The sequence below is a fragment of the Pipistrellus hanaki genome, assembly GCF_964339955.1.
Source record: "Pipistrellus hanaki genome assembly, chromosome: 16".
Taxonomy (NCBI): domain Eukaryota; kingdom Metazoa; phylum Chordata; class Mammalia; order Chiroptera; family Vespertilionidae; genus Pipistrellus; species Pipistrellus hanaki.
Genome location: NC_140518.1, coordinates 6,946,777 through 6,971,666, shown reverse-complemented (window position 1 = coordinate 6,971,666; position 24,890 = coordinate 6,946,777). Strand labels below are relative to the sequence as shown.

Sequence of the window (24,890 nt, the reverse complement as noted above, 5' to 3'; positions counted from 1 at the left end):
AAATTTAATCCATTGGAATTAATAATTATTCAAACTTGTATGCATTTTAGAGGGCACCCTGTGTATCTTGCACAGGGTAATACAGCTAATAAATTAATAGCTGAGCCAGAACTGAAGCCAGGTCTGTCTGCTCTAAATCCCACACTCTTAACCACTACCTTTGACTGACAGATGTGTAAACTGTGCTTTGTGGTTTCAAAGACTGTTCCAGAAATGACAGTGGTGAGGATGGAACCTTTTTATTACAGCAGGTCTATTTAGGATAAGCTTGCATTTCCTAGCTACACATGAGTTAAAAAGAATTTTTAAGATAAGTAGATTTGAAGAATGTCGCTTTTTGGTTTAGCTGATTTTAAACCATTATTTTCAAAGATGTTTCACAAACACTGTGATGTGGATATGTTTTGAGGATAATAGATTTGACTAGGTGAGGGTTGAATCAATCACAATGGTAAATTATTTTATGGCAAGTGCTACCCAGATTTTTTATTCATTAGTTTGTGGTACTTTTCAATCTCAGGAGTTGTTCCTACTCATTGTTCTGGCTCTCTGCTTGAGGTCTGATTTGTTGAACTTGAACTTCCATTGCTGAGGGAGAACCAGATTGCTGATCATCTGTTGCATTTGTGAAAGTTGAGCACAAGGAACACTGTAGTTAATTTCAGTTTCTGTTGAATTAGATTTAAAGGATTGCTTCTGAAGGAATGGAAAGTAAAAGTGAAAAGATAATTCATTAAACACTGCCGTGTAGCCCAGCCGGGATGGCTTAGCAGTTGAGCATTCACCTATGAACCAGGGCACATGCCTGGGTTGCAGGCTGCTCCCCGGTGTGGGGTGTGCAAGAGGCAGCCAATCAATGATTCTCTCTCATCATTGATGTTTCTATCTCTCCCTCTGCCTTCCTCTCTGAAATTAATATAAATGTATATTAAAAAAGGATTTTAAAAGCTGAAACTAGAAATGTAGATTTTAGAAATCATTTTAAAGTTTTTAAAACATTTCTAGGAAATAACAAAATAGTTTTGTTAGGTTTAGCAAATAAAATACAGAACTCGCCCAGTGATGTGTCTAAGCAGTTGAGCAACAACCCAGGAACCAAGAGGTCACCAGTTCTATTCCCAGTAGAGGGCACATGCTGGGGTTGTGGGCTTGATCCTCAGTGGGGGCTGTGCAGGAGGCAGCCAATCAATGATGTTTCTCTCTCATTGGTGTTTCTAGCTCTCTATCCCTCTCCCTTCCTCTCTCTCTCTAAAATAAAATAAAAATACAGAACCGCCAAGTAAATTTGAATTTTTGAAGGACAGTACTCATAGTATATTCCATGCAATATTGGGGGTATATTTGTACTAAAATATTCATTGTTTATCTGACATTCCAATTTAACTAGGTGTCTGTGTATTATTTGGCAAACATATTGCAAAAACATTTAGGACCAAGATAAGATATGTTTATGTTTACATTTTACAAAGTGTCTTAATATAAGTGATTCATTTGATCTTTACTGTCACCCTGAGAAGTAAGTTTTGCTGGGAGGTAGAGAAAGGGGAGTTGTTATTTTTTAATTAGCAAAATATTTAGACTCAGAAAGTAGCAACTCATCAAAGCATGAATTCATCCAAGACTTTTTGGGTTAGTTCAGCACTGGAAAATTAGGTTTACAGTTGTTTGTATAGAAAATAATACAATGTACACTAATAAGAGAGAAAGATACAAATTGACCATACCTTTTTGACACCCACCAGCCAATCAGGAGTGGGTATTCAAATTAACCCAACAAAGATGGAAGGTTAATTTGCATACATAGGCACTGAGCGGCCGGGGGCGGGATGCAGGTGTTCTGCACTGCCCTAGCCACTCTGGACCTCTGGGTAGCATGGGAAGGCAGAAAGGCAGCTCTGACCAGAGCGAAGGCGGTACTGGCAGCCAGGGGAAGGCAGGCCCATTATTGCACAAATCTTCATGCATTGGGCCTCTAGTAATAATAAATAAGAATACAAGAATAAATTATGTGTTTCTCATACAACTGTAAACCTAATTTTATCCCCCCCTGTATTATCTTGACAGTTAAACCTCTATGTATTTTGTGAGCTTGAAGTCATCCATGATGAGCCTCGAACTGTTGATCTCAAGCAGAGTATTAATGTTTTCTACAGTAACATTTGTGTTCACCTTTGAGAGAGGAAAAAGAACCATATTATTCAACAAAATATATTAGGTTTTATTAGGTCCAGATTATATCCTTTATATATTCAATAATTATAAGTGCTTAACAATAATAATTTAATTTGTATAAACTAGATAAACATTCAAATATTTCTGCAATTGTTGTGGTACTCTTTAGCTCAATATATTTTATTTTAGGGCTTCTGAGATACAGAGAAATAAGTGAGATGCCCCTCTTTCAAATGAGTGCCAAACCACTTTATGTTACTTTTTATGCACATCAGATATTTTTCTTTTTAATTAAATGCATTAATTTATATATATAATATATGTTACACAGGAAAAAGGAAAAAAGTGGTTTATTTTATTTTATTTTTTTATGTGAGACAACTTACCTGAGGTTTTTTGTTTTTTTGTTTTTTTTGTTTTTGTTTTTTTGTTCTTTTTGGTTGCAATACTTTATATTTTTTAAAATCTTTATTTATTTATTTATTTATTTATTGATTGATTGATTAAGGTATCACATAATTGTCCTCATCCCCCCCATTCCCATCCCAAACCCCTCCCTACATATGCCTCCACCCCCCTGTTGTCCATGGCCACTGGCTAGGCCCATATGGTTGATCTCTTCCCCTTACTCCCACCCTCCCTTACTTTCCCTCTGAGGTTTGAGTCAATCGCTGCTTCTCTTTCTCTGGGTCTGTTTTTGTTCATTAGTTTATGTTGTTCATTATTTCCTCTAGTTGTGTGAGATCATGTGATCCAAGAAATACCCTTGTAAGAACCTAAACTTTGACAAGCCATAATTGTTATGCTGAGAGGCAAATGAATCAGTCTGTAGTGAGTTCCTTTCTGGGCCAACAGTTCTTTTGAGTCCCAATTTCAATGTCAAATGGTTCCTTATGTGTACACGTCAGCCATGATATTTCAGATCTGGTTGGTGGGCAAATGGTGGTGATGCAGGTCCGACCGTCTCTGGTTTTACCTGAGTTTTAAGGTCCTTGATAGCAGTGCAGTATTTGCTATAGTCTTGAACTTAACCATCAATGTTTCCTTTTCCAAAATTCCCTTGTGCCATGATTACCACTTCAGTCTACTGCACATCATCTCCATATCCTGGGGGTAGTTCTGCCTTTTCTGTGTCAGCTTCCCATGACTCCAAGGGCCCATGATTTTGTTACACTTCGGTGCCCAGGACGGAGGGGGTGAAAATGCATGGAAAGATAGGAAAGTAGTTTTTATCAGGGTTTCAAGAGTAGACACCGATTATTAATGTGCACCCTGATTATAATTAGGTTTAGGACAATTGTCTTTTAAAGTACATATAAATGTAAAATTCAGAGAGGAAGAAGAGAATAAAATTTGCATGGATCAGGAAAGCTGTCAATGAAAACACTAATATAGCTACTTGAAAACTAACCAAATGAGAAAAGGGAAACCAGAAATCATATCTATATGCTTGTATTAGTACTCTAATTTAACACCCTGCATGGAGCGCTGCCCCTACCAAGCCATTTGCCCTTCCAGATCCACTTTCTACCTTTCTCCATCCTGTTTTCTGCTCCGGATGATAACCTTGCCCTCTGGCTTTCATTGTGTTTGCCCAGTGGGGACCCAGTCAGGAAATTAGAGGGAAGGGAGTGAGTTTGGGGTGCTTATTCCACAGCTCCCGTTACAATGGCCCTCTCTATGACTTTCGCTTTCTTAGTCACCTTCCTTTGTCTCTTTGGGCATGGGGGTAATAATGGCCACCCCTGGTTGTTTCCTCGCCTACACCATGCCCCACCTTTGTAAATAATTCTTTTATTAAACTCGCCTTGATTTTTTCTAATTTGAATGCGTCTGTCATTTCCTGCTCACACTATATTGTACAGTAGGCTTGTGTAAAGTCCTTACCCTCCAGGAGGTTAACTGGAAAATGAATAATTGCAATGCCATGAAATAACAGTTAATAAATGCTTATTAAAGTGTAAGATCTTCAAAGGTTGAGACTAGCATTATTCATGTTTCTTTCTTGACATTTAATGAGCAGATGCCTCTATTAGTGGAATGGTAAAGGGAAGGGAAATGAAAGATGGAGTTGAGCAACTGTTCCAGGAAGATCCGGGTAGCCTTCGCAGAGTAGCTAAGTAAACAGTCAGAAACAGACTGGTTTATGCCATTAAATAATGGAATTTACTGGGACAATACCAACGGCTTCTAGAATCAAAGAAAGGCAGGAGAACAGGGCTTGGAAGAGCAGGACCCGGAGGGCTAGTTTGCAGAAACCATAGCTAAAGGCATGCATTCGATACTAGTAGGGCATCCTCTGGCTTCATTTTCTTCAAGGTGTATTGATACAAGTTTCACAGGACAGCAAGCATCTCTGGACATATGTAATAATCACTGTATGGAAACTTTCTGGGCTTCTTCCTTCCAGTTTCCCCCTCAGAAATCCTGCTGTTGGAGAGTGGGAATTTTTGCCCATTCCAGAGAGACCGTGGGCTGTGTCCCAGATAGAGTTGTCAGTGCTAACACCAGGCCAGGCCTTGAGATACCATCTCATGGCCCCTTCCCAGTATGTAGGCCTTTTTTCATAGATCACTGTCAGCTTTTTTGAGAACAGGATGCATCATGGGAGCAGGATGCCAGTAAGCCTTTACAGAATAAATCACTGTCACCTTTCCTGAGAACAGGATGAAGTTACTTACTCCACCAGGCGCCAGGACTCTGTAAATAATATGCTGATGTTACTTAAGAAAAACTGCTTTGTTTTAAACTGTTTTCTCTGCAAAAATAGGATGTAGTGAATGTGTTTAAAACTGTCCTTCACAAAGGGTCGGGGCTGCTATCTGGATTCCCTGCTTGGAGAGAGAGCAGTCACCGGCCGGCTATTAAAGGCTCTCTAAATTTTAATTTGGTCTCGACACCAGCGGTCGTTCACTTGTGTTCGCTCCACAACACAGGTAAGGTAGGGAGAAGCAGAACATCTCAGGTGGGATCTAATTCTCTGAGGCAGCCTGTGTCTTGGGACTGCAGGCCTGCCCACCCCTCTCTTCCTCCCCTCCTCTCTAGATGAAAGGCAGGATGATGGGGCAGTGGGTGGGAAGGATAGGTAGTTTACAAAGAGTTAGCAGGCGTTGAGTAACAGTGGAAGGTGAGCTCTTCCCCTGAAGAGCCAAGCCTGTGTGCAGAGGTGGGCTGTTTTGCTGTGTTTCCCCAGCTCTGCGGAGGAGGAGAAGAACCAGTACCAAAGTTCCCAGGATAGAATCTGGATCTTGGTTGTGCTGCCCTCTTCCTCTCTGCAGCTTTCTCCCCTTCCCCAGCTATCCTGTGCTCTGAAGTTGCTCCCTAGTACCCCACAGCCACATCCCAGATTAATTTGTCCTTCCCTAAGGGTTTCCATTTCCCTTATTTCTCCTTCCCTTCTGAAACTGCCCAGCCTGCGTGGGAACAGGTATTAGGAGGATAACCATCTGGTTAGTCTAATGCAGTCTAAGGTGTGACTTACTGATAAAGGTGGGGAAGGGTGGAGAGATAGTCACTGAAGCTATTTACATTAAAAAATGGTAACTTTTACCTAAGTGGAATTTCAGGCACTGTGATGATAAAAGTTGTGGAGAAAGGATTGTTTGGTATTCTTTCAGTTAATTCAACTTGACTATTAAATTAGCTGAATTAGGAAAGAGGGTAATGAGGGTTCTTTTTTTTTTTGTTTAGGTCTTTCCCCCCTACCTTCTGGAGGGAAGGGGCAGTACTTTCACTTTGAATTTCCCATTTTTGTAGAATAGTTACTCACTACATATATATACTATATACCACAAGTTTTATGGGGCCCTGAAGATGCAAAAATGAGAAGTATGTGGTTCTTGCTTTCACAGAAGATATATCTTGGGGAACAGAGGGTAGGCGCTAAGACATAAATAATTACAAAAGAAGGTAAGGAATTTAATAATAAAGATTTATATAAAACACATGAAGCACCAAAAAAAGAGAAACCAGCCTTTAGAGGCCTTAGGGAGATGCCATTCGAATAGAGTCTTCAAAAATAAGTCAGGGGAAAAAAATATAGGAGAGGGACCAGCCTGTATGAAGGTGGTGTAAATATGTAAGACATACTTTAAGAATTGTGAAAAGTTTGGTTTGCCTGGGGAATAATGTCTGTATGAGTGAGTGCCAACAGATAAGATTGGAAAAACAGATTGAGGCCAGATGGGGAAGGACCTTTAATACCATCCTAAGGAATTTGGACTTGGTCCCATAGTCAGGGGGTGGAGCATTTAAGGTTGCTAAGCGGGGGATGGATATGATGTTAACTTTTTGGAAAGATAACATTGATAGCAGTGTACTAGATGGACAAGAGGGAACTGGAGGTAGAGAGATGAGAGGGCGATTTGCAATAGTCTAGGGGTTGGGGAAGAGACAATGAGAACTTCAAGAAAATAGCAGTAGGGTAGTAAGCAGGGGTGGGGGTGGGGATAGAAGATAAATGGTGGCTCTTGACTATTGACTAGTTACCAGTTGATGAAGAAGAGGGAGGGAATCTTAAATGTCAAGAGGTTTCCAGCTTTGGACTTTGGGAAGTGCCATGAACTAATATGGAAATGCAAAGGAGGAGCAGGTTTTGTGGGAAAGATAGTGAGTTCAGGATAAGGAAGGTTAGGGATGAAGCACCTGTCAACACTTAGTTAAAGATATATTCCATAGGCAGTTGCAGTGTGGGTCTGGAACTTGTGCCTCGATTTGAAGTTACTGGCAAAGAGCAACTCTGAAACTGAATGGGATTTCCCAGGGAAGATGAATAGAGATTAGGACCAAGGATAAAAACTCAAGAAACTAACATTTAAGGAGAAACAAAAGAGGTTGAAAGGAAACACTCAAAGCAAAAAGAGAGAACCAGGAGACAGAAGTTTTAAGATTTGAGTTTCAACTTCTGCAGAAAGATCAGGGAGAAAGAGGACTAGGAAAATGTCCATGATATTGCCACAAAGTCCTTAGAGACCTGAAAGCAAGACTTTTCTGGACAATTTAGGCCCAGAAGCGAGGCCATCTGTTATGAGGGAAGCAAAAGATGGAGATGGAATGAAGCCATCTGTGTCTTGTATTGCTGCAACATCATTCTGAGTGGGCGTAGAAGATGAAAGAATGGTGAGGGAGACAAGGGTGGAGTGAAGACATGATTGTTGGGTGTAGACTGCAGAAGCAAGCTCTTCAGTGCTTCTGGTAACAAACAAAAAGAGAACACCTGGAGAGCTAAGAAGTGATGTAGCACTTAGGTACCTGGCAGGAAGGAGTAATCAGAAATAATAGTGACCCAAGGATCAGTGAAGTCTCCATCAGTGATGGAGGAAACCACTTGCTGAATGATTGATTTAAATTTCATTATAGAGGACTTATAAAGAGCAGATGTGGTATCTTTTAAAAATGATGGGGGAAAATCTTACACTTTAGAAGAGTCACTGTGGTGAATGTTCATTGAGTCTGGAAGGTGTGTATCATTCTCCTTTGTACTTTTAAAATAATAGACTTCATTTTTAATTTTTTAAAAATATATATTTTTAAGTTGATTTCAGGGAGGAAGGGAGAGGGAGAGAGAGATGGAAACATCAATGATGAGAAAGAATCACTGACTGGCTGCCTCCTGCATGCTCCCCACTGGGGACCGAGCCTGCAACCCAGGCATGTGCCCTTGACTGGAATCAAATCCGGGACCCTTTAGTCCACAGGCTGATGCTCTATTCACTCAGCCAAACCAGCTAGGGCTATACTTCATTCTTATGTACAGTGAACCTAGGGGCTGCCCTCTGATAGTTGAAAGAAGTAGTTAAAGCTGCAAATATGGATGTGACAGTGAGATATCCCCATGAACTTGGGAGAAAAGGAAATGGTTTTTTTTCCTAACTAAACTAGTAACAGTAAAATATAATCTATCTTCTGGGGCAAAAAACTGGGTAAAGAATATCAAAAGGGGGATTTAAGGAAGTTGCCTTTGGCTTCATCTTAGGGAGAGAGTTTCTGAATTTGGGCACATGAACAATCTTGCCACCAGGGAGGAGTGGCCTAGTGTGGCCTCAGTAAGATCTGGAGGGAATGTCCCTCAACTCCATTAACCTCTGCTCAAATTCTGAAGCTTTTGGATTCCTACTCTATCCTACCAAACACACCTATAGTGATTAGGAAAGCGGTCTTGACCATCTGGAAAGAAATGTCTCTTGTTGCTAATAAACTGGCATACTAATTTATACATTAGTATTGTATGAATGCAGTTATTTTAAATTAGCCATCAAGTGTCAGGTTTCTGCTGGCAAAGTCCAGTTTCTGATCATGAAAGGCTGAGAGGAACCAATGGACAAGGCAAATTTTTCTAAGTAATTATAATTTATATTAAAATATCTATTTCTATTGATAATCCATTTTTGAACTGCCTTCTGTCTGTCTCATTATATATTCCCATACCTTCTATTAGTGGTTTTAGAAATGAAAGCAGTAAACATTATTTTCAACACTCATTTGGTAACAGGAACCCAAGGAGCTTGTATCCTTGTCAGAACTGATGGTGAAAAATAAAAAAAATAGTTTTAGGAAATGGGTTGATGAGAGTTGACAAACACAAAACTTCCTTGCTGCCCCTCTTTTCTCCTATGTTCATGGCAGACACTACTAATTGATAATGATGCTCTTTCTTGCTGAAGCTAGACTGGCTGTAGAACTCTTATTAATAACATTAATCCAGGAAGCCATACCCAGTTGCCTAGGTAGGATCAATGTGAGCTAAACTCTCTATCCTTTCTAGTTTAGATGGGTTGTTGGGGATTCTGGTCATCAAAACTACAGAATTCAGCCAGAAAGGACCTAAATGATGGCTTATCTTTTGAGTTTGATGTGGAGGAAAGCTAATGTGCTGTTTGACGAAGAGTCTCTGGGTATTCTGATAGACATAATACCAGACTAGAGAAATTGACAGAAAATTTTGGAATGAAATTCTCTGGACCACCAATACATTCACTGTCATGGTGTCCTCCAGGACAGAATTTTCAAGGGAACTTAAAAGTCATTTCCAGGTTTTAAATCCCAGGTCTGTCTATCATTGAGTGTGTGATAAACTCTTAACAACTTAACCTTTGTAAGCTTTAGTCTCCTTACATGAGAAATAATATTTAATGCATGAATTTGAGACTACCAGTTTACATAATATACCCAAAATGTTTACTAACGATAGGTACTCCTAAATGCTAGTTCCTGTCTTTCTTCCTTTGTTAAAAATATTTAAAACCAAGCAGAGCTCCATTATCAAATATCTCTGGTATCTACTTGAATATTTCCAGTGTCTTTCAGGGTGTTTCTGTTTTTGAGCTGCTCTCATTACTAAAAAGTTGTATTGAACTGAAACCTGCCACCCAGAATATAGCTTGCATTCTGCCACATAGAACTTAGAGGTTTTTGGATATTTGAAGAGGATTACTCTACCCTTATAAATCTTTTGGTTTTCATAGCTAAGGGGTCACCAGTTCATTCAGTTGTTCCTTAGATGACATGGTTATTTACTTCCATTTATCATCTAGTTTGCCATTACTTGGATTATTTATAAATCTGTAGGGTTGACCTAGTTTCTTTTTCATTGTCTTTACTATTAGTTCGAGGAATATATTTTTTGAGGAATGCATGTTGACTGTGTTTTATTCCATTGCATCAATTTCCAGCATAATATGACTTCCAGAGATGTAATATAGCCCAGAATTTCTTGTTTTCCTATTAAATGTATAGAAATTGTTTATTTAAATTTAGTAATTATTAGTTACATAAAATTCCCCTCCTCCCTTGGTTTCAGGGCTTGGTTTCAGACAGCTCAGGTGTCTTGAACACATTTTAATGGAAACTTGTTTTACTTACTTTTTGGGTTCACCCTTTTTGCCTGGGTGTGGGACCAAGGCTTGTCACTTAGACATTTCTGATCATAGTGTTGATTAACTAGTTGGCTTCTAAACTATAATTACCTTCCTCCTTCAATTAAAGTTACATTTCTGTATTACAACATGAACTATTGCAAAACCTAATAATTCACATTTGAATTTTATTTCCCTGTAAGCAAACTTTCCCTTACAATTCATATTTTTTTCTGGGTTATTCAAATGTCAGATGTTGCTGTTAAAGTACTGCTGAGTAGGACTTTTCTTAAAGATTGATCAGTAGACACTTTGCAATATTATTTGTTCTGCTTTCCTATATCCTCACTTGCTATAATATAATTATTAAAATACACTGTGCTATTATTTCCAGATTATAGATTTTCTAGTAACTCATAAACTAGAGCCATACCTATGTGACTGCATAATCAGTGCCAAAATGAAAAATTCAGTCAACACATTCTTTTATTTTAACATGTGACAAATTATTTTCATTGGATTTCAGTCAATCCTTTTCTCTGAATTTTTCAATCATCTTGACAATCTGTAAACTGAATGTGATGTTTCTAAACATCACTTCGACCAAGGTGTATTTAGCATACTTACATTCTGCTAGACGCTGTGTTAAGTCTGGGAATTTGTTTCTGATGACAATTAATTGTACATGGCCCTGCCTTTGAAGAGGAAACAGGCACACAAACTCATCATCTAAAAATAAAGGTCACACCACCGTGGTCAAAGAACATAGGGTTCTCAGAAGGTCACTTAGTCTTGCGGGAGAGCAATCTTTTTTTACCCTGTTTCTGCCATTTTAACACGGTGCATTGAGATTTTATACACTTATCAAGGCTCCGCTCAACTGCTTCTTCTGCAGTAAGAGTGGCCGTCTTCCAAACTTCTGTAGCACCCCATCTGCACTTTTTCTTATAGGCAGGTCTCTTCATACCTCAAGGTAAACTTATTTGCATATGTCTATGTTTGCTCACAGTTGCTTCTGAAATACCCAGTAAATATAAGTTCGATTTGGAGAAAAGTCTATTTTAGATAGAACACCTTGGTTAACTAAGGGGGAACAAGTTCTGTTTTGGTCTAGACAGATAGTGATGATGATAAAGACTAAAATGTTCATTGGGTTCTCCTTCCTGCTGAAACCTACCTTCCCCTAGAGCGATTCTAATCTTCCCATTGGTTAGCATTCAGTTCTCCTTGCACCTTCCTTCCAACTCTGTAAGCTGTAAAAACACCTCCCAGCGTCACATAGGGAGGGAGAGCTTCCATTGAAGACTCACTCAGTGGGACTGAGTCAAATTCTCCCACCTTCACATCACCCCTGAGGGCTCTTCCTTACCCCCAGCCCCTGATTAATGAGACCTGGAGACTAGGTTTATTGTTCTGCTTTATCTATGACACCACCGATAATGAATTCCTAGTGGCCTGCATCCAGTTCTGCAGTTTTTGTTCCAGGATTATCTCTTGATTAGACGTGAATTGTATTGTTTGTTTGTTTTTTAAAGATGAAAATTTATCTTATTATTTATTAGCCTACTCAGTTACTTTTTAGATAAGTTAGAGAAATTTAACATTAAAATTACTCTACCATCCAGAATTAGCACATAAAGTTGTTTAAAATATGTGTCCAGTGATCCAGTGAAAACATCTTAAAGTACCTTGAAGGTATTTTTATATTATGAGAAGTATAGTATGAAATATAATTAAATATTTAAGAGTATCATAATTTAAACATATACCCTATAAGTAAATATTTGCTTAACAGTATGGGTTACTCCTTTATAAAACTTCTAAAACTCATAAAAATGAATGAGGAGGCGTCATATCTTCCAGCAGGAGCCTCGTCACACCTCTGTTAAATACTCAGCCTATACCGCAGGTGGGGCCATGACACTTGGCAATTAAAAATGATCATGGCTTACCTGATTTCATGTGCACCAATGCACAGAAAATGTGTGAAGTTTTATCATGTATTTATCTTTCGTTCATAAGAACTGAGGTCATTTTCAATAGACGATGTAAAGGCTTACATATAGTTGGTGCTAAATAATTATTTGTTGAATGAATGAATGCACAAATGAATATGTGATGCCCCACATGTGTACATAAATACCCCAAATGGACTGTTTAAAAAAGTTATACTTCAGCTGGTTAAAAAAACTTGAATTGCAGTTCTATCCACTTGAAATGTGAAGTTGCAGGTTTAAGTGATTAAAGAAAATTCCATGGTTTTTGCAGATACATTTAAAAAATATATATTTTATTGATTTTTTTACAGAGAGGAAGGGAGAGAGATAGAGAGCTAGAAATGTCGATGAGAGAGAAACATCAACCAGCTGCCTCCCGCACACCCCCTACCGGGGATGTGCCCGCAACCAAGGTACATGCCCTTGACCGGAATCGAACCCAGGACCTTTCAGTCCATAGACCGACACTCTACCACTGAGCCAAACTGCTTTCGGCATGCAGATACATTTTTCAAAATGGACATACTTTCCTCAGCAGAAACTGCATGTCTGTATAACTGTAGGAAGTGGGCTCCAGTAACTCTAATGAACATATGTGGACCAGTCAGGTTCATAGTGCCCTGTGTTTATGGGGTTTTTGATGAGGATCCTAAAAGGTGGAGCTAATGCGATTAGACATATTATTATTGTCTTTTGTAAAAGATGAATCATTTCAAGTTGAGTAACTTGTTCTGAGCAAAATGATGACTCACTGAGCAAAGCCTGAAATATCATCTGGTTTCTATCTGCCAGACCTTACCACCTCTCCGTGGACTGTTCCATTAGTATGGTTTATGCAAAGGCCTGCTTCTAAGGGCTGTTTTCACGATTTTGAAGAAAAATTGCATTTCTTTAAGACTATATGCAGAATGAAACATTGACAATGACATCTATCAGCAGCCAGAATTCACAGTCAGTTTAATTTGAACTGAAGGACAGAGGGGTAAATAAAACCACTAGAAGGAGGGAAAGCTGGATCCCAAACCGAGGCGACCAGCCTCTGCATCTGGGCTAACTGCTGTGCTCAGTGGTGTGCCGGTGTGAACCCGTTCTCCTGGGAAATACATATGTAGAGCCCAAGTTCCATAGTATAAATATTCCCATCATGGCCAATGCCACGCTACCAATGGCTTAATAGCCAGATTGAAAAATTCCTGAAAATCTGTCAGTTATCACTTAAGAGCAGATGCAAGCCCATCCTCGAACACGGTTGATTATCCTACATGGCCTCTTTGTGCTTTCAACACAGCATCTCCATGAAGAAAGACTAGTGAGTTGTTATTATTATCCTTTTAAATTTAACTTTATGATGTATGACTTACATATAAGAAAATATACCTATCTAAAGTGTACAGTTTGAAGAATTTTGAAAAATGGATATACCCACGTAACCATTACCATAATCAAGATACAGAACGTTTTCATCAGTTCTAAAGTTTCTCCTGTGACTCTTCCCAGTTAATCAGTTAATCCCCACTTCTCCACTAATATGCTTTGTCACTATAGATTAGATTCTCCGCCCCCCCCCCCCCAGAATTTCATATAAATTGAATCATGCAGTATGTATTATTGTGAGTCTGACTTCCATTGTTCAGCATAATGGTCTTGAAATTAACCCATGGTGTTTTTGTGTTAGTAGTTCCATCCTTTTTAATTGGTATGTTGTATTCTATTATGTGGATATACTTTAATTTATCTATTCTCATGATTATCTTTCAGCTGTGAATTCTGGTCGTCATAAATCCTTTTATAAAAATGTTGCAGTCAGAGCTTTTTTTTTTTTTTTTTAAATTTGTTGTTGTTGATTTCAGAAAGGAAAGGAGAGGGAGAGAGAGATATGAGAGAGAATCATTAATTGGCCACCTCCTGCATGCCCCACACTGAGGATCGAACCTACAACTCTGGCATGTGCCTGGATTGGGAATCGAACCGTGACCTCCTGGTTCATAGGTCAATACTCAATCACTGAGCCACAGCAGCCAGGCTTGCAGTCATAGCTTTTTAAAATTTATTTATTTATTTATTTATTGATTGATTGATTGATTTCACAGAGAAAGGGAGAGGGAGAGATAGAAACATCAATGATGAGAGAGAATCATTGATCAGCTGCCTCCTGCATGCCCTCTACTGGGGATTTATGAACCCCAGGCACATCTTGGTCATCCTGAAAAATGCTGCAGTGAACATAGGAGTGCATATATCCCTGTGAATAAATATTTTCAAAAATTTCAGGTAGATATCCGGAAGAGTGGTTGAGGGTCATATGATAACTCTATTCTTAATTTTTTGAGGAGCCTCCATACTGTTTTCCATAGTGACTGTTCTAGTTTACATTCCCACCAGCAGTGAATGAGGGTTTTTAAAAAGTTTATTTCCTACCGAAGCCGGTTTGGCTCAGTGGTAGAGCGTCGGTCTGCGGACTGAAAGGTCCCGGGTTCGATTCCGGTCAAGGGCATGTACCTTGGTTGCGGGCACATCTCCAGTAGGGGGTGTGCAGGAGGCAGCCAATCGATGTTCATCTCTCATCGATGTTTCTAGCTCTCTATCCCTCTCTCTTCCTCTCTGTAAAAAATCAATAAAAAAAAAAAAAAAAAAGTTTATTTCCTAAAATTCCAGTAGGTGGCACTCTTGCAAAACCCAAAAAAGTGGATGGTTGGTTTCTAGATTGTGACCTACTTGCAAACTCATTTGTTCTGGATAGCTAAAATTCATCCCCTCCCCAGTTATCAAAGTTATACATGTGGTTTGTTAAACATTTACAAAATGTACAATAGAACATACAAAATACAGGGTGTCCCCCCAAAACGTATACACACTTTGAATGATTATAAAGGCAGTGTTTATTAAAATACATTTAATTTTCAAAGTTGAGCTATCAGCTATTAAAGTGTGTATACTTTTCTTTCTTTCTTTCTTTCTTTCTTTCTTTCTTTCTTTCTTTCTTTCTTCCTTCCTTCCTTCCTTCCTTCCTTCCTTCCTTCCTTCCTTCCTTCCTTCCTTCCCTCCCTCCCTCCCTCCCTCCCTCCCTCCCTCCCTCCCTTCCTTCCTTCCTTCCTTTCCTCACACAGCCTGTATTCTTCAAACTGATTGCTAATCCCAAAAAGATAACCACTATAATAGGTTAGTATAAAGAATATTTTCCAGACTTTTTATTTACTAGCCTGTACACACAACAAATGCATAACATTTATATTAGTAAAGTTTCACATTTTAAAATAATCATATGTAATATGTTTGTCTTTTGTTGTCTGATCCTGTAGTTTTTTTTCTTGTGAATTTCTTTCTTTCAAGACAGACCTCTCACTTATGCAATGCATTAATGACTAAGTCCAAAAGGATATTTCGTGTCAGTATTGAATTAGGGCTTGTGGTCTTGTTGTCTTGTGAATGAGGGCTGGAATATCATGATAAGGATGCTGTGCTAATTATATTTCTTGGCAGTGAGAGTAGGGCAAAGTACTTTTAATAAAAAAAATATGATACCTCCTTTGCCAACTGAAGACTGTAGAATATTTTCACTGAGATATTAGTGATTTTGAATTGGGAACTTTGTGAAATCCCTGACTTTTTTGGGGGGGTAGTCCCTCTCCCCCATAGAATAAACTTAAGGGCAGCTGATTGCTCCCAGAGTGAGCAATCTAATGACCAAGCCAGAACTGAAATGCTTTTGTGACCTAATGTTGAAGGCCACACACTGTTACTTGTTCAATAACTCGACTCTGTTCATTGTGGGAGGGGACTATACATGAGCCCCAAGAGAGGCGGATCATTGGAACCATCTTGGAACTAATCAAGGCATAAATGGTCCCTTTATTTTTAATTGAGGTATAATTGACATACAACATTATATTAATTGCAGGTGTACAACATAATGATATTATATTTATATGTAATAATCATCACAATATGTTCAGGTAATATTCATCCATAGATTGTTACTTTAAAGCCGTGGCAAAAAAAAAATAAAAAAAAAATAAAGCCATGGCAGTAGATGAGGTACCTAGGGACAGAGTGTAGTGGAGGAGACAAGAGGACTGGGCCAACATTCAGAGGTCACAAAGAAGAGTCTGAGAAAAAGCTTCCAGTGAGATGACGACTCTGGGAGCCCCCTGGAGAAAATACTTCCAATGGAAGGGATTGTTGAGAAACTAAGTTAATAGCTAAGAACTAACCACCAGATTAATACTTGTGCAAGATCCCTTTTTCATTTGAATCTCCTACAATTCAGAGGTAGTTGTAAGGGAAACAGATGTTACATAACACCATTTGCAGCCACGCCGAGTACTAGAAGAGTGGCATTATTTGTTATTTGTGGGCTATGGACCTTGTTCAGGAAAAGACCTCAGTAATCTCTCTGGGTCTGAAAAGTAAGGCTGTCCTAGGACACATTCTGGAAGGCGAGGGCAAGACAGAGAGTTGAATTGCTGTTTGTAACCAAGTGAGATGAATGGAGTACCTCTAAACACTAGCAAATATTAAAAGGAAGCGGGACTTCAGAAAGCTGCCTGCTGAAGCAGGGCATCTTAAAATGGCATCATAACCTTCCATGGGCCTTTGTACTCAGCACTGGAATTCCTCCAAGCTTGCATGAACCCACCCTCTCCCTTCTGCTCCCTTTCACACTCCTCACTCATCAGTTCCCCGAGTTCTCGGTACCATTTCGGTTCTATACAGCAAATAATAACAGGACACAAATATTGAGTACTTGCTAGGCACCAGGTTCTGTTCCTAGTGTTTTATTTATGTTACCTTATTTAATCTTCACAAATCCACCCCACTTTAAAGATCAGGACCTCGAGGCACAGAGAGGTGGTTAACTAGCTGCTATGTAGCAGAGCTGGAATTTGAACCCAGTCTGGCTTCAGAGCCCAGGTTCTGATTCATTAAACCCTGCTCTTGTTTTTTCTTCTTCCGGTTTTGAATCTGTCCACCCAGATTGAACCATCATCTACTCAGGCTTAGACTTTGCCTTCTGCTCCAACCCAGCACATGACATCTGTTATTGACTTATGTGTCTGACCCCGCCCAATAGAAGCCCCAGCCGTGGTGTCCCTGGTATCAGATAGGAGAATGGACATTGCGGCAATATTTGTTCACTCCCTTGTGAACGATGTGTTTCCTCTGTCCGCATTCTCCTTTCTCTGCCTGGCTGAGTTCTATATGAATCATTTAGTCGCCCCCTGACATATTGTTCACTTTCTCCTCCGTGTGTCCATTGAACTTCTATTTGCCCTATCTCATTGTATCGCCATTCCTGGAAGAGTGTCCAGTCTGGCACACTGTAAGGGTTTCTAGATTGAATGAAAGAAGGTTCCAGGAAATTAACAGGACAGCTGTTATTGTGGACAATAGAATTTTGCTGTGAACTTGATGGGATAATGTACAAAGGAAAGGACTTCAAAAAGGAATCTCTTAACTTAATCTCAAACCTTGACATGTTTATCCCAGTGTTTATCTACTTTTCTTATTAATATTTCACAAACCTCTCTCTATGCTTTTGACATTATTGCTGGAGTCAAGAAGGTACAGATGCCACATTATTACCATTAATCTTTTAAAATTAATTTTATTAAGACAGTAACTACTTGATCAAAGCCCTATGATTAAGAACATGTTCCAAGTTACTAGAAGGAAGTTTATTAAAACACTACTCCAGATCCAGAAATTTATAAGGCAATTTTGGTTTGTTATAAACACCAACATGGCCACAATGACTCAGAGTTGAGTATTGTTTCAGACGGGCAGAAAGGACTCAAAGTGAATAGGAATCTAAAGAAAATGAAACAAAAACAGAGCTTGAACTAATAAAGCATCTTACTCTGAAGGGAATAGTTTCTACTTGTAAATTTCTCGTGCCCAAGGACGCAATCATGGGGCAGGTCTTGTGAAATTTTATATTAGTTCTTCAAGTTCCTGAACTTGATATGAGACCACCTCCTCGTCCACCACGGTCTGGAGAACTGATTTGCTTTCTAGGGGTTTGGTAGGGTCTAAAGACAAAGAGGGAACAAAGGCTGCAAAAGTTAGTGTTTCAGATATTCACCTAAAATTGGTTGTTGTTTAACTTAACCTTCTATATTAGGTATTGACTTTAAATTTAAACTTTCAAAAGTGATTTTCACATTCTTAAAAAATGTATTTTATTCAATGAAAAGGAAATGCATTTAGTGTTGTCATATGCACAAATGAAAATATGTTTAAGCATTTAAATACAGTTATGATGCTCAAAATACCTCTTTGCAGAGTAGATTTTCCCGGGCTTACAAGAAATTTTAATACAATACAGACTACTCATTTTTCTGCAGGGATGCATAAATGGTTTTTCATTGGCTCAGAATATAAATATACTTTAAATTATTAATAATGCTGCAGTATTCAAAGACATTTTATAGTTTTAGTCATTAATAAATATGACTGTGACCTAGTCTAAGTGACTCTTAAGGAATCTGCATACCTTTAGAGGAATCAGTGGGCTGTGCTTCAGATTTGGAGTCAGTCACCGATGAAGTTTCATCCACACCATCCCTGTAGAGAAAATGAGGGAAATGATATCACATCATGCTTTCTGGGATGAGGAGAAATAGAAGTTTGCTATTTGAACTAAAAATTGGAAATGTACCTAAAACTATAGACAAATGAGGAAGGGATTCCAAATTGCTTGATCTAGAATAATTGAATGATAATATTATAATAACCTTGCATGGTGCCAGGTGGTACTGGAAATATTTGGGGAAATGCTTTGTAAAGTATTTTAACCACTATGCTGTACACGTAAAACAAATACAAAATAATATTGAATGTAAACTATAACTGAAAAATAAAATTTAAAGACCTCAATTGGCAAAAACAAAAAAGCGCAATGTCCTGGTATTATAACTAAAAAAATAAAATAAAAGAGTGATTGCATGCATCTGCTCCCTGGTGGTCAGTGTTTGTCAGAATGACCAGTCGTTCTGACATTCAGTCAATTTGCATAGTAGCCTTTTATTATATAGGATTATCAAATAAGATAATGGGTGACAACACTTTGCAAAGAATAGAGTGCTTAATAAGCCCAAGTCTTGTTTTTACTAGATTTGTTATTTGTCAACTAAAAACCCTTTATTCCACTCCCCGCCCCCAAACTCCATTGGGGGGTTGGTCAGCCACTGAGGTTATTTCAACCTCCGTTATCTATTCACCCGAGGGCTTCGCCATCCAGCAGGTCGAGGTAGGTCTCAATCTCCACCTCCAGGCTGGCCTTGACGTTCAGCAGGCGCTGGTGGTTGGCGTTCTGGCACTCCGCGTCCCTGCGCACCTGCAGCACTTGCTCCTCCAGGCTGTGGATGAGCTGCTGCACCTGGGACAGCTGGCTGCAGTAGTCCCCCTCGGTTTGGGCCAAGGAGTCCTCCAGAGACGACTTCTGCATGTGGGAGGGAAATGGAGGGGGCTGAATGAGGGAGCAGCCACTGGCCTAACAGAAGTTGGCTGTAACGTTCTCTTTGGAAGTCCACACGATGCTCCCTCACTTTGGGCGGGCCCTACCATGGCGAAGTGGGACTGGAGCTCCAGCTCCAGGTTTTGAAAGGCGCGTCTCAAGTCGGTCATCTCGCTCTTGCTACACTGAAGCTGCTCAGTGTTGGTGCTGATCTCCTTCTTGAGCTGCCCACTCTGCCACAGAAAAGAGGAGCCAGAGGACATGAATGAGTGCTTTTCTGCTAATGTCTCAAACCAGGCCTTTTGTTGTCGTTAGTGGTACCTTTGCAATGAACCAGGCTTCCGCGTCCTTACGGTGCTGCTCAGCGATCGCTTCGTACTGCGCCCTCATGTTGTTGAGGAGCCTGGTGAGGTCCACTCCTGGGGCAGCCTTCATTTCTACACTGACCTGGGCGGGGCCATCACACTGGAAGCTTCGGAGCTCCTGGGGGCAGCAAGTGAGAGAGGGGTTCAGGGGCCCATTATGACTTTGTGGGCCTCTTCTTCTATAACAAATATTACACATTGTGTTTTATGACTGAGTCAGTATAAGTCAAACATTAATACAATATATTAAACATTTTTAACCCCAAAACTAATATTTTTTTTGATTTTAAAAGAACTGAAGACATTTTCCTGGGCCCCTGAAATTGCCATGGCTCTAGGTGCTGTGCCTGCCATCCCTCATGACTGAGTTGGCCCTGCTTCTTGGGGACCCAGGGCCTTACTAAGAAGGGAAGGCCTGGTAGTAACAGTACCTTTGGGAGTTCCAGCTCAGCGGCCAAACTGAGGGCAGCAGACGGTATCTCGGCTTCCTCACCGTTTCTGTCACAGTCATTGGTTTCCAGTAGAAACCTCCTTAGAAGCCTATTGCCAGAGTCATGACTAATGCCCATGCTACCCACCAGGTTCTGATAGGCAGTGTGGCATGCCAGAGTTCTGGGTGTGTATCACACAGGGTAATGCCGCTTTCTCTGACATGTATAATGTTATGTGTTATTGGTATAATTTGTCTTTTAACTTAAAAAAAATCACTAGATCAGGGTAATTAAAATTCTTACTGTCCTTGCCTAATGATGAAAATGAACAAATCAGAAAGTGCCTTTAATTGGATAAACTTTAACAGGAACTACTATCAATACCACCACCAGCAGCTGGCACATAACACACACACACACACACACACACACACACACACACACACACGAAGTTAAAATGGCCATTTTAACAGGGAAATGTATATTCTCCATGTCTGCTCTTCCTCCAGATTTGTGAACTTGAGACTAAAGCAGCCCCTTGTGTCTGACCTCCTCGTGGCTCTTCCTCAGGTAGGCCAGCTCCTCGCTCAGGCTCTCGATCTGCATCTCCAGGTTGGCCCGGGTCAGGGCCAGCTCGTCCAGCACCCGGTGCAGGCCGTTGATGTCGGCCTCCACGCTCTGGCGCAGGGCCAGCTCGTTCTCAGACCTGAAAACCAAGTGCAAAACAGTTTCGGGACTCATCACACCCATTTAAATAAGGTGCCTGCGTTTTTCAGAGCTATATTGTGCATAAATCTGTGCGACTATTTTAAAATGGCAGCATTGCAATGTATGATGCTGTTTTTGCTTTTTATAACTGTTCCTTCCCTTATCTATGATAGTTTAATGCTCAGATGGAGAGAATTGAAAAAATAATGAGGTGATACTTTCTCTCAGCAGTGAACCCCAATAGCACTGCATCCCAGGGAACAATCTTTTTGGCCGGCTGCCCTCTAGGACTTTCAGATGGAATCCTAAAAGCAGTTGAAAATAAAAATGATAATTAGTCATTTTTTGCTTAAATTTTACTCATAATTTAATTTTAAACATTGGTACTTCTTTAGTAGCTTCTACCAGGATTTTACAGGCTCAGGATCATCACCACCGCAGCATTCTGTGTGGAAGTTTTGTGGAGCAGAGGAGACATTAGTGTTTCTTCTTTATGTCCAGAGAGTGGCGTAGGGGGATGGAGGAGAGAATATAAAAATCAGGGCATGGTTAATATTTTAGGTGTATGTGTCATCAGGAAAAATATCATTTCATTTAACTCCCGAGCAAAAACATTATTAACTCATTTTGATATGTGGAAGGTTGAGCTTTAGGACGTTGGCGGAATTTCCGTGTCACCTCATGAGTCAATAGCACATTGCTCATGAAGTGACATAAAATTCATCCATAGCCCTATGTTTAAGCAACTTTTACTTCAGTACATGTAATGTGTGAGTTGTATTTGAATCCAGTACTTTCTAGAATGCCCAATGTAAATTTACCAGAACATTGAATGAATGGAGCAGGTAAACTGCAGAAAGTTTGAAAGTTTGGCATCAATGAAGGCAGGAAAATAGGGGATAAGAAGAAATGGTGGGACATGTTAGTTTCCATGAATCTATCTTTTATTCAACTCACTTCATTCTGAAGTCGTCGGCAGCCAGGCTTGCATTGTCGGTCTGTAAGATGAGCTGGGCACTTCTAGTGCTGGCAGAGATGATCTGGCAAAACAGGGGAGGACACACTAAATAACACTCTAAAGTACCAGTATTATACAAATACGTTTTTGAGAGATAATTTTTAGGTGATGTTAAAATGCTATTTTATTAAGAGTTTAAGACAATTAAATTTTACATATACATGTATTGATTTCAAAGAGGAAGAGAGAGATAGAAGCATCAATGATTAGAGAGAATCATTGAACGGCTGCCTCCTGCATGCCCCACACTGAGGACTGAGCCCGCAACCCAGACATGTGCCCTGACCGGGAATCAAACTGTGACCTACTGGTTCATAGGCCGACGTTCAACCACTGAGCCTTACCGGCTGTGTGGCAATTAAAATTTTTAAATAATATATATTGATGGAATATTTTAAAAGTTAAAGGAACATACATTTCCTACAGAAAGTGGAAATAGAGTCCCTTTATGGTAAATGGTAAAATAAACTAAATATCTCAATATGAGAAATTTCTCCAAGTATAGTGGAATTGAAAAAAATATCACTGTTAAAACACTGTAATAGCAAAGCAACAACAACAAAACAACATAATTCCCAAAGCCCCTCCAAAAACCATATTGTTACCTTATTCCTGAGGTCTTCAATCAGTGGATAATATTTACTGTAATCATCCCGTGATCCAGGATCTTCATTCCAAGATCCTCGTGTTTCGTACCATTCATGAATTTTGTTTTCTAGCTCAGTATTAGCCTCTTCTAGAGCTCGAACCTTATCTAGGTAGGAAGCCAATCTGTCATTAAGATTTTGCATGGTTTCCTTTTCTGATCCAGAAAGAAGGCCTCCATCATTGCCAGAGAGAATACATAGAGAGCCCCCTCCTGGGCTTCCTCCAAATCCAGTCCCCAGGCCTCCTCCATAAGCAGTGCCCAGCCCTCCTGCGAAGGAACTTGCAGAGCCAACACCAAAGCCTGAACTAGAACCAAACATGGAAGCAGCAAAAAAACCTCCCCCACAGCTGCCTCCAAAGCCAAGGCCACTTCCCCCATAGCCACTTCCGACACTGGAGGCAGACATGCCCCAGGCTCTGCCCAGTGTCCCACTCTGGGCAGACAGCTGCCTGGACAGCTCAGAGTTCTGCACCAAGAGTGACATGGTTGTGCCAGAGAGATCCACAGCTGGGGGAAGGTGGCCAGAACCTGAGAGGAAGCAGTGTCAGCCAGGCACAAAGGCTACCCTTTTATAGATCATGAAATGGGAGTTGCAGTTGAAAAGTTCACTCTCTCCATTCAAAAATATAGTGTTCCCCCAACCCCCTTTTCTGACCAACTCAACATCTAAATGATGAATGCATATTGAAAATTCATTGGTATAGAAATAATTGAATAATTGTGGAAATCTGGGTGGAGTAGAGATGGTTGTCATAAAGAATCTTTCTTCTCCAAATTGCCTGTATAAAATAAAAATGAGATATCACTTGCTTACAGAGTCAGAAGGAATGTACCAAGTTCAAAGTGTGCCTTAATGACTTGATCACATAATATGGGAAAATGATTAACTTCAGTTTTTGAACTTGGAACCAATTTTGTGTTGAAATGTATACTTTCCAACTCTAATGTATATATGTAAATTTAAATAATTTTGCTTGATATCTATACATTGTTTTTACACATTATACCTTTATGTTTCTGCACATATTATATATTATCATGGTCTGTAAGTTTCTCAGGTAGGACTATGTCTAATTAATTTTTTATCCTGAGTCAGTCTAGTGTTTGGCTAAACTTTATCCACACACTCCTGGAGTTATTTCACTTGAAAGAACTTAATTCTTAGTATGCTTGAAAGTGTCATTTAAAGTTAATTTCATTTGAAAATGACATTGCTCTAATTTTCTGATATGTCTTGGCCAAGATTTATTCTGACTTCAATTATAAATGGGGAGCAACTTCACAAGTTGGAAAGAAATATTTATTCTTCAGTGTGTATTTTTTGGGGGTGTGGCTGGGTGGAGGGAGGGATATGTTAAATAATCATACCTCTATTCTGGAGTTTTTAGAAGTGGAAATAATTTTGTTGACAGCTGTAAAAATGTAGGAAGGTGGGGATGCATAAAACAAACAATCTTGGTCTTATTGGCAAAGTGATTACATAAGTTGAGGCAGAGAGGAAAATGACTAGAATCAGGGTGAACTGTTAAAAAAAATATTATATCTTCATTTTCATAGAGATTTTGAAATACTCAAAATGGAGATAATCATTTATGTGGTGCTTGTAAATGTTTAGGTTTTTATTAAGTACAATGTGTGCTCATCTTCTTATGTCTGACTAGAGGCTCAGTGCATGAAATTCATGCACGGGCGTTGGGTCCCTCAGCCCAGCCTGCACCCTCTCCAATCTGGGACATCCCTCTTGCTATCTGGGACCGCTGACTCCTAACTGCTAGCCTGCCTGCTGGCTCATTGCCCCTAACCCCTCTGCCTGCCTACTCGATTGCCCCTAACCACCTCTTCCTGCCTGCCTGATCACCTTTAACTGCTCCTCTGCCAGCCTGATCATCTCTAACTGCTCCCCTGAGGGCCTAATCGCCCCTAACTGCCTCTGCCTCAGCCCCGCATCTGGGACTCAGGCTTCTGTCCTCCGACCAACTGCAGACACCCTGGGCTTCCCTCTCTTTGGCCAACCATAGGCACCTGGGACCTGGGCCAGCTTCGTCTGGGACCTGGGCCAGCCCAGAACTGAGGGGGCTGCTTCACCAGGGCTGTATATGGATGCCTGTGACCGCGGGCAGCTTCTCTGGAGTTGGCCGTAGCCATAAGTGCCCGTGACAGTGGGCAGCTTCAGCCAGACCCAGCTTTGTCAGGAAGCACATCAGGAAGATGTCTGGCCTAATTAGCATATTGCCCTTTTAT

At 40.0% G+C, this 24,890-nt stretch overlaps 1 protein-coding gene across 1 annotated transcript; it reads right to left on the bottom strand.

The window, feature by feature from the left end:
• Nucleotides 1-17,953: 17,953 nt before the first annotated feature.
• On the bottom strand, nucleotides 17,954-23,133 carry KRT12 (keratin 12; the record flags this gene model as incomplete). Its single annotated transcript, XM_084863724.1, has 8 exons — nucleotides 17,954-18,051; nucleotides 18,516-18,586; nucleotides 19,243-19,463; nucleotides 19,586-19,711; nucleotides 19,800-19,961; nucleotides 20,824-20,980; nucleotides 21,940-22,022; nucleotides 22,606-23,133. The coding sequence occupies 8 exons, from the start codon at nucleotides 23,131-23,133 to the stop codon at nucleotides 17,954-17,956; spliced, it is 1,446 nt and encodes a 481-aa protein (XP_084719850.1).
• Between the last annotated feature and the right edge of the window lie 1,757 nt (nucleotides 23,134-24,890).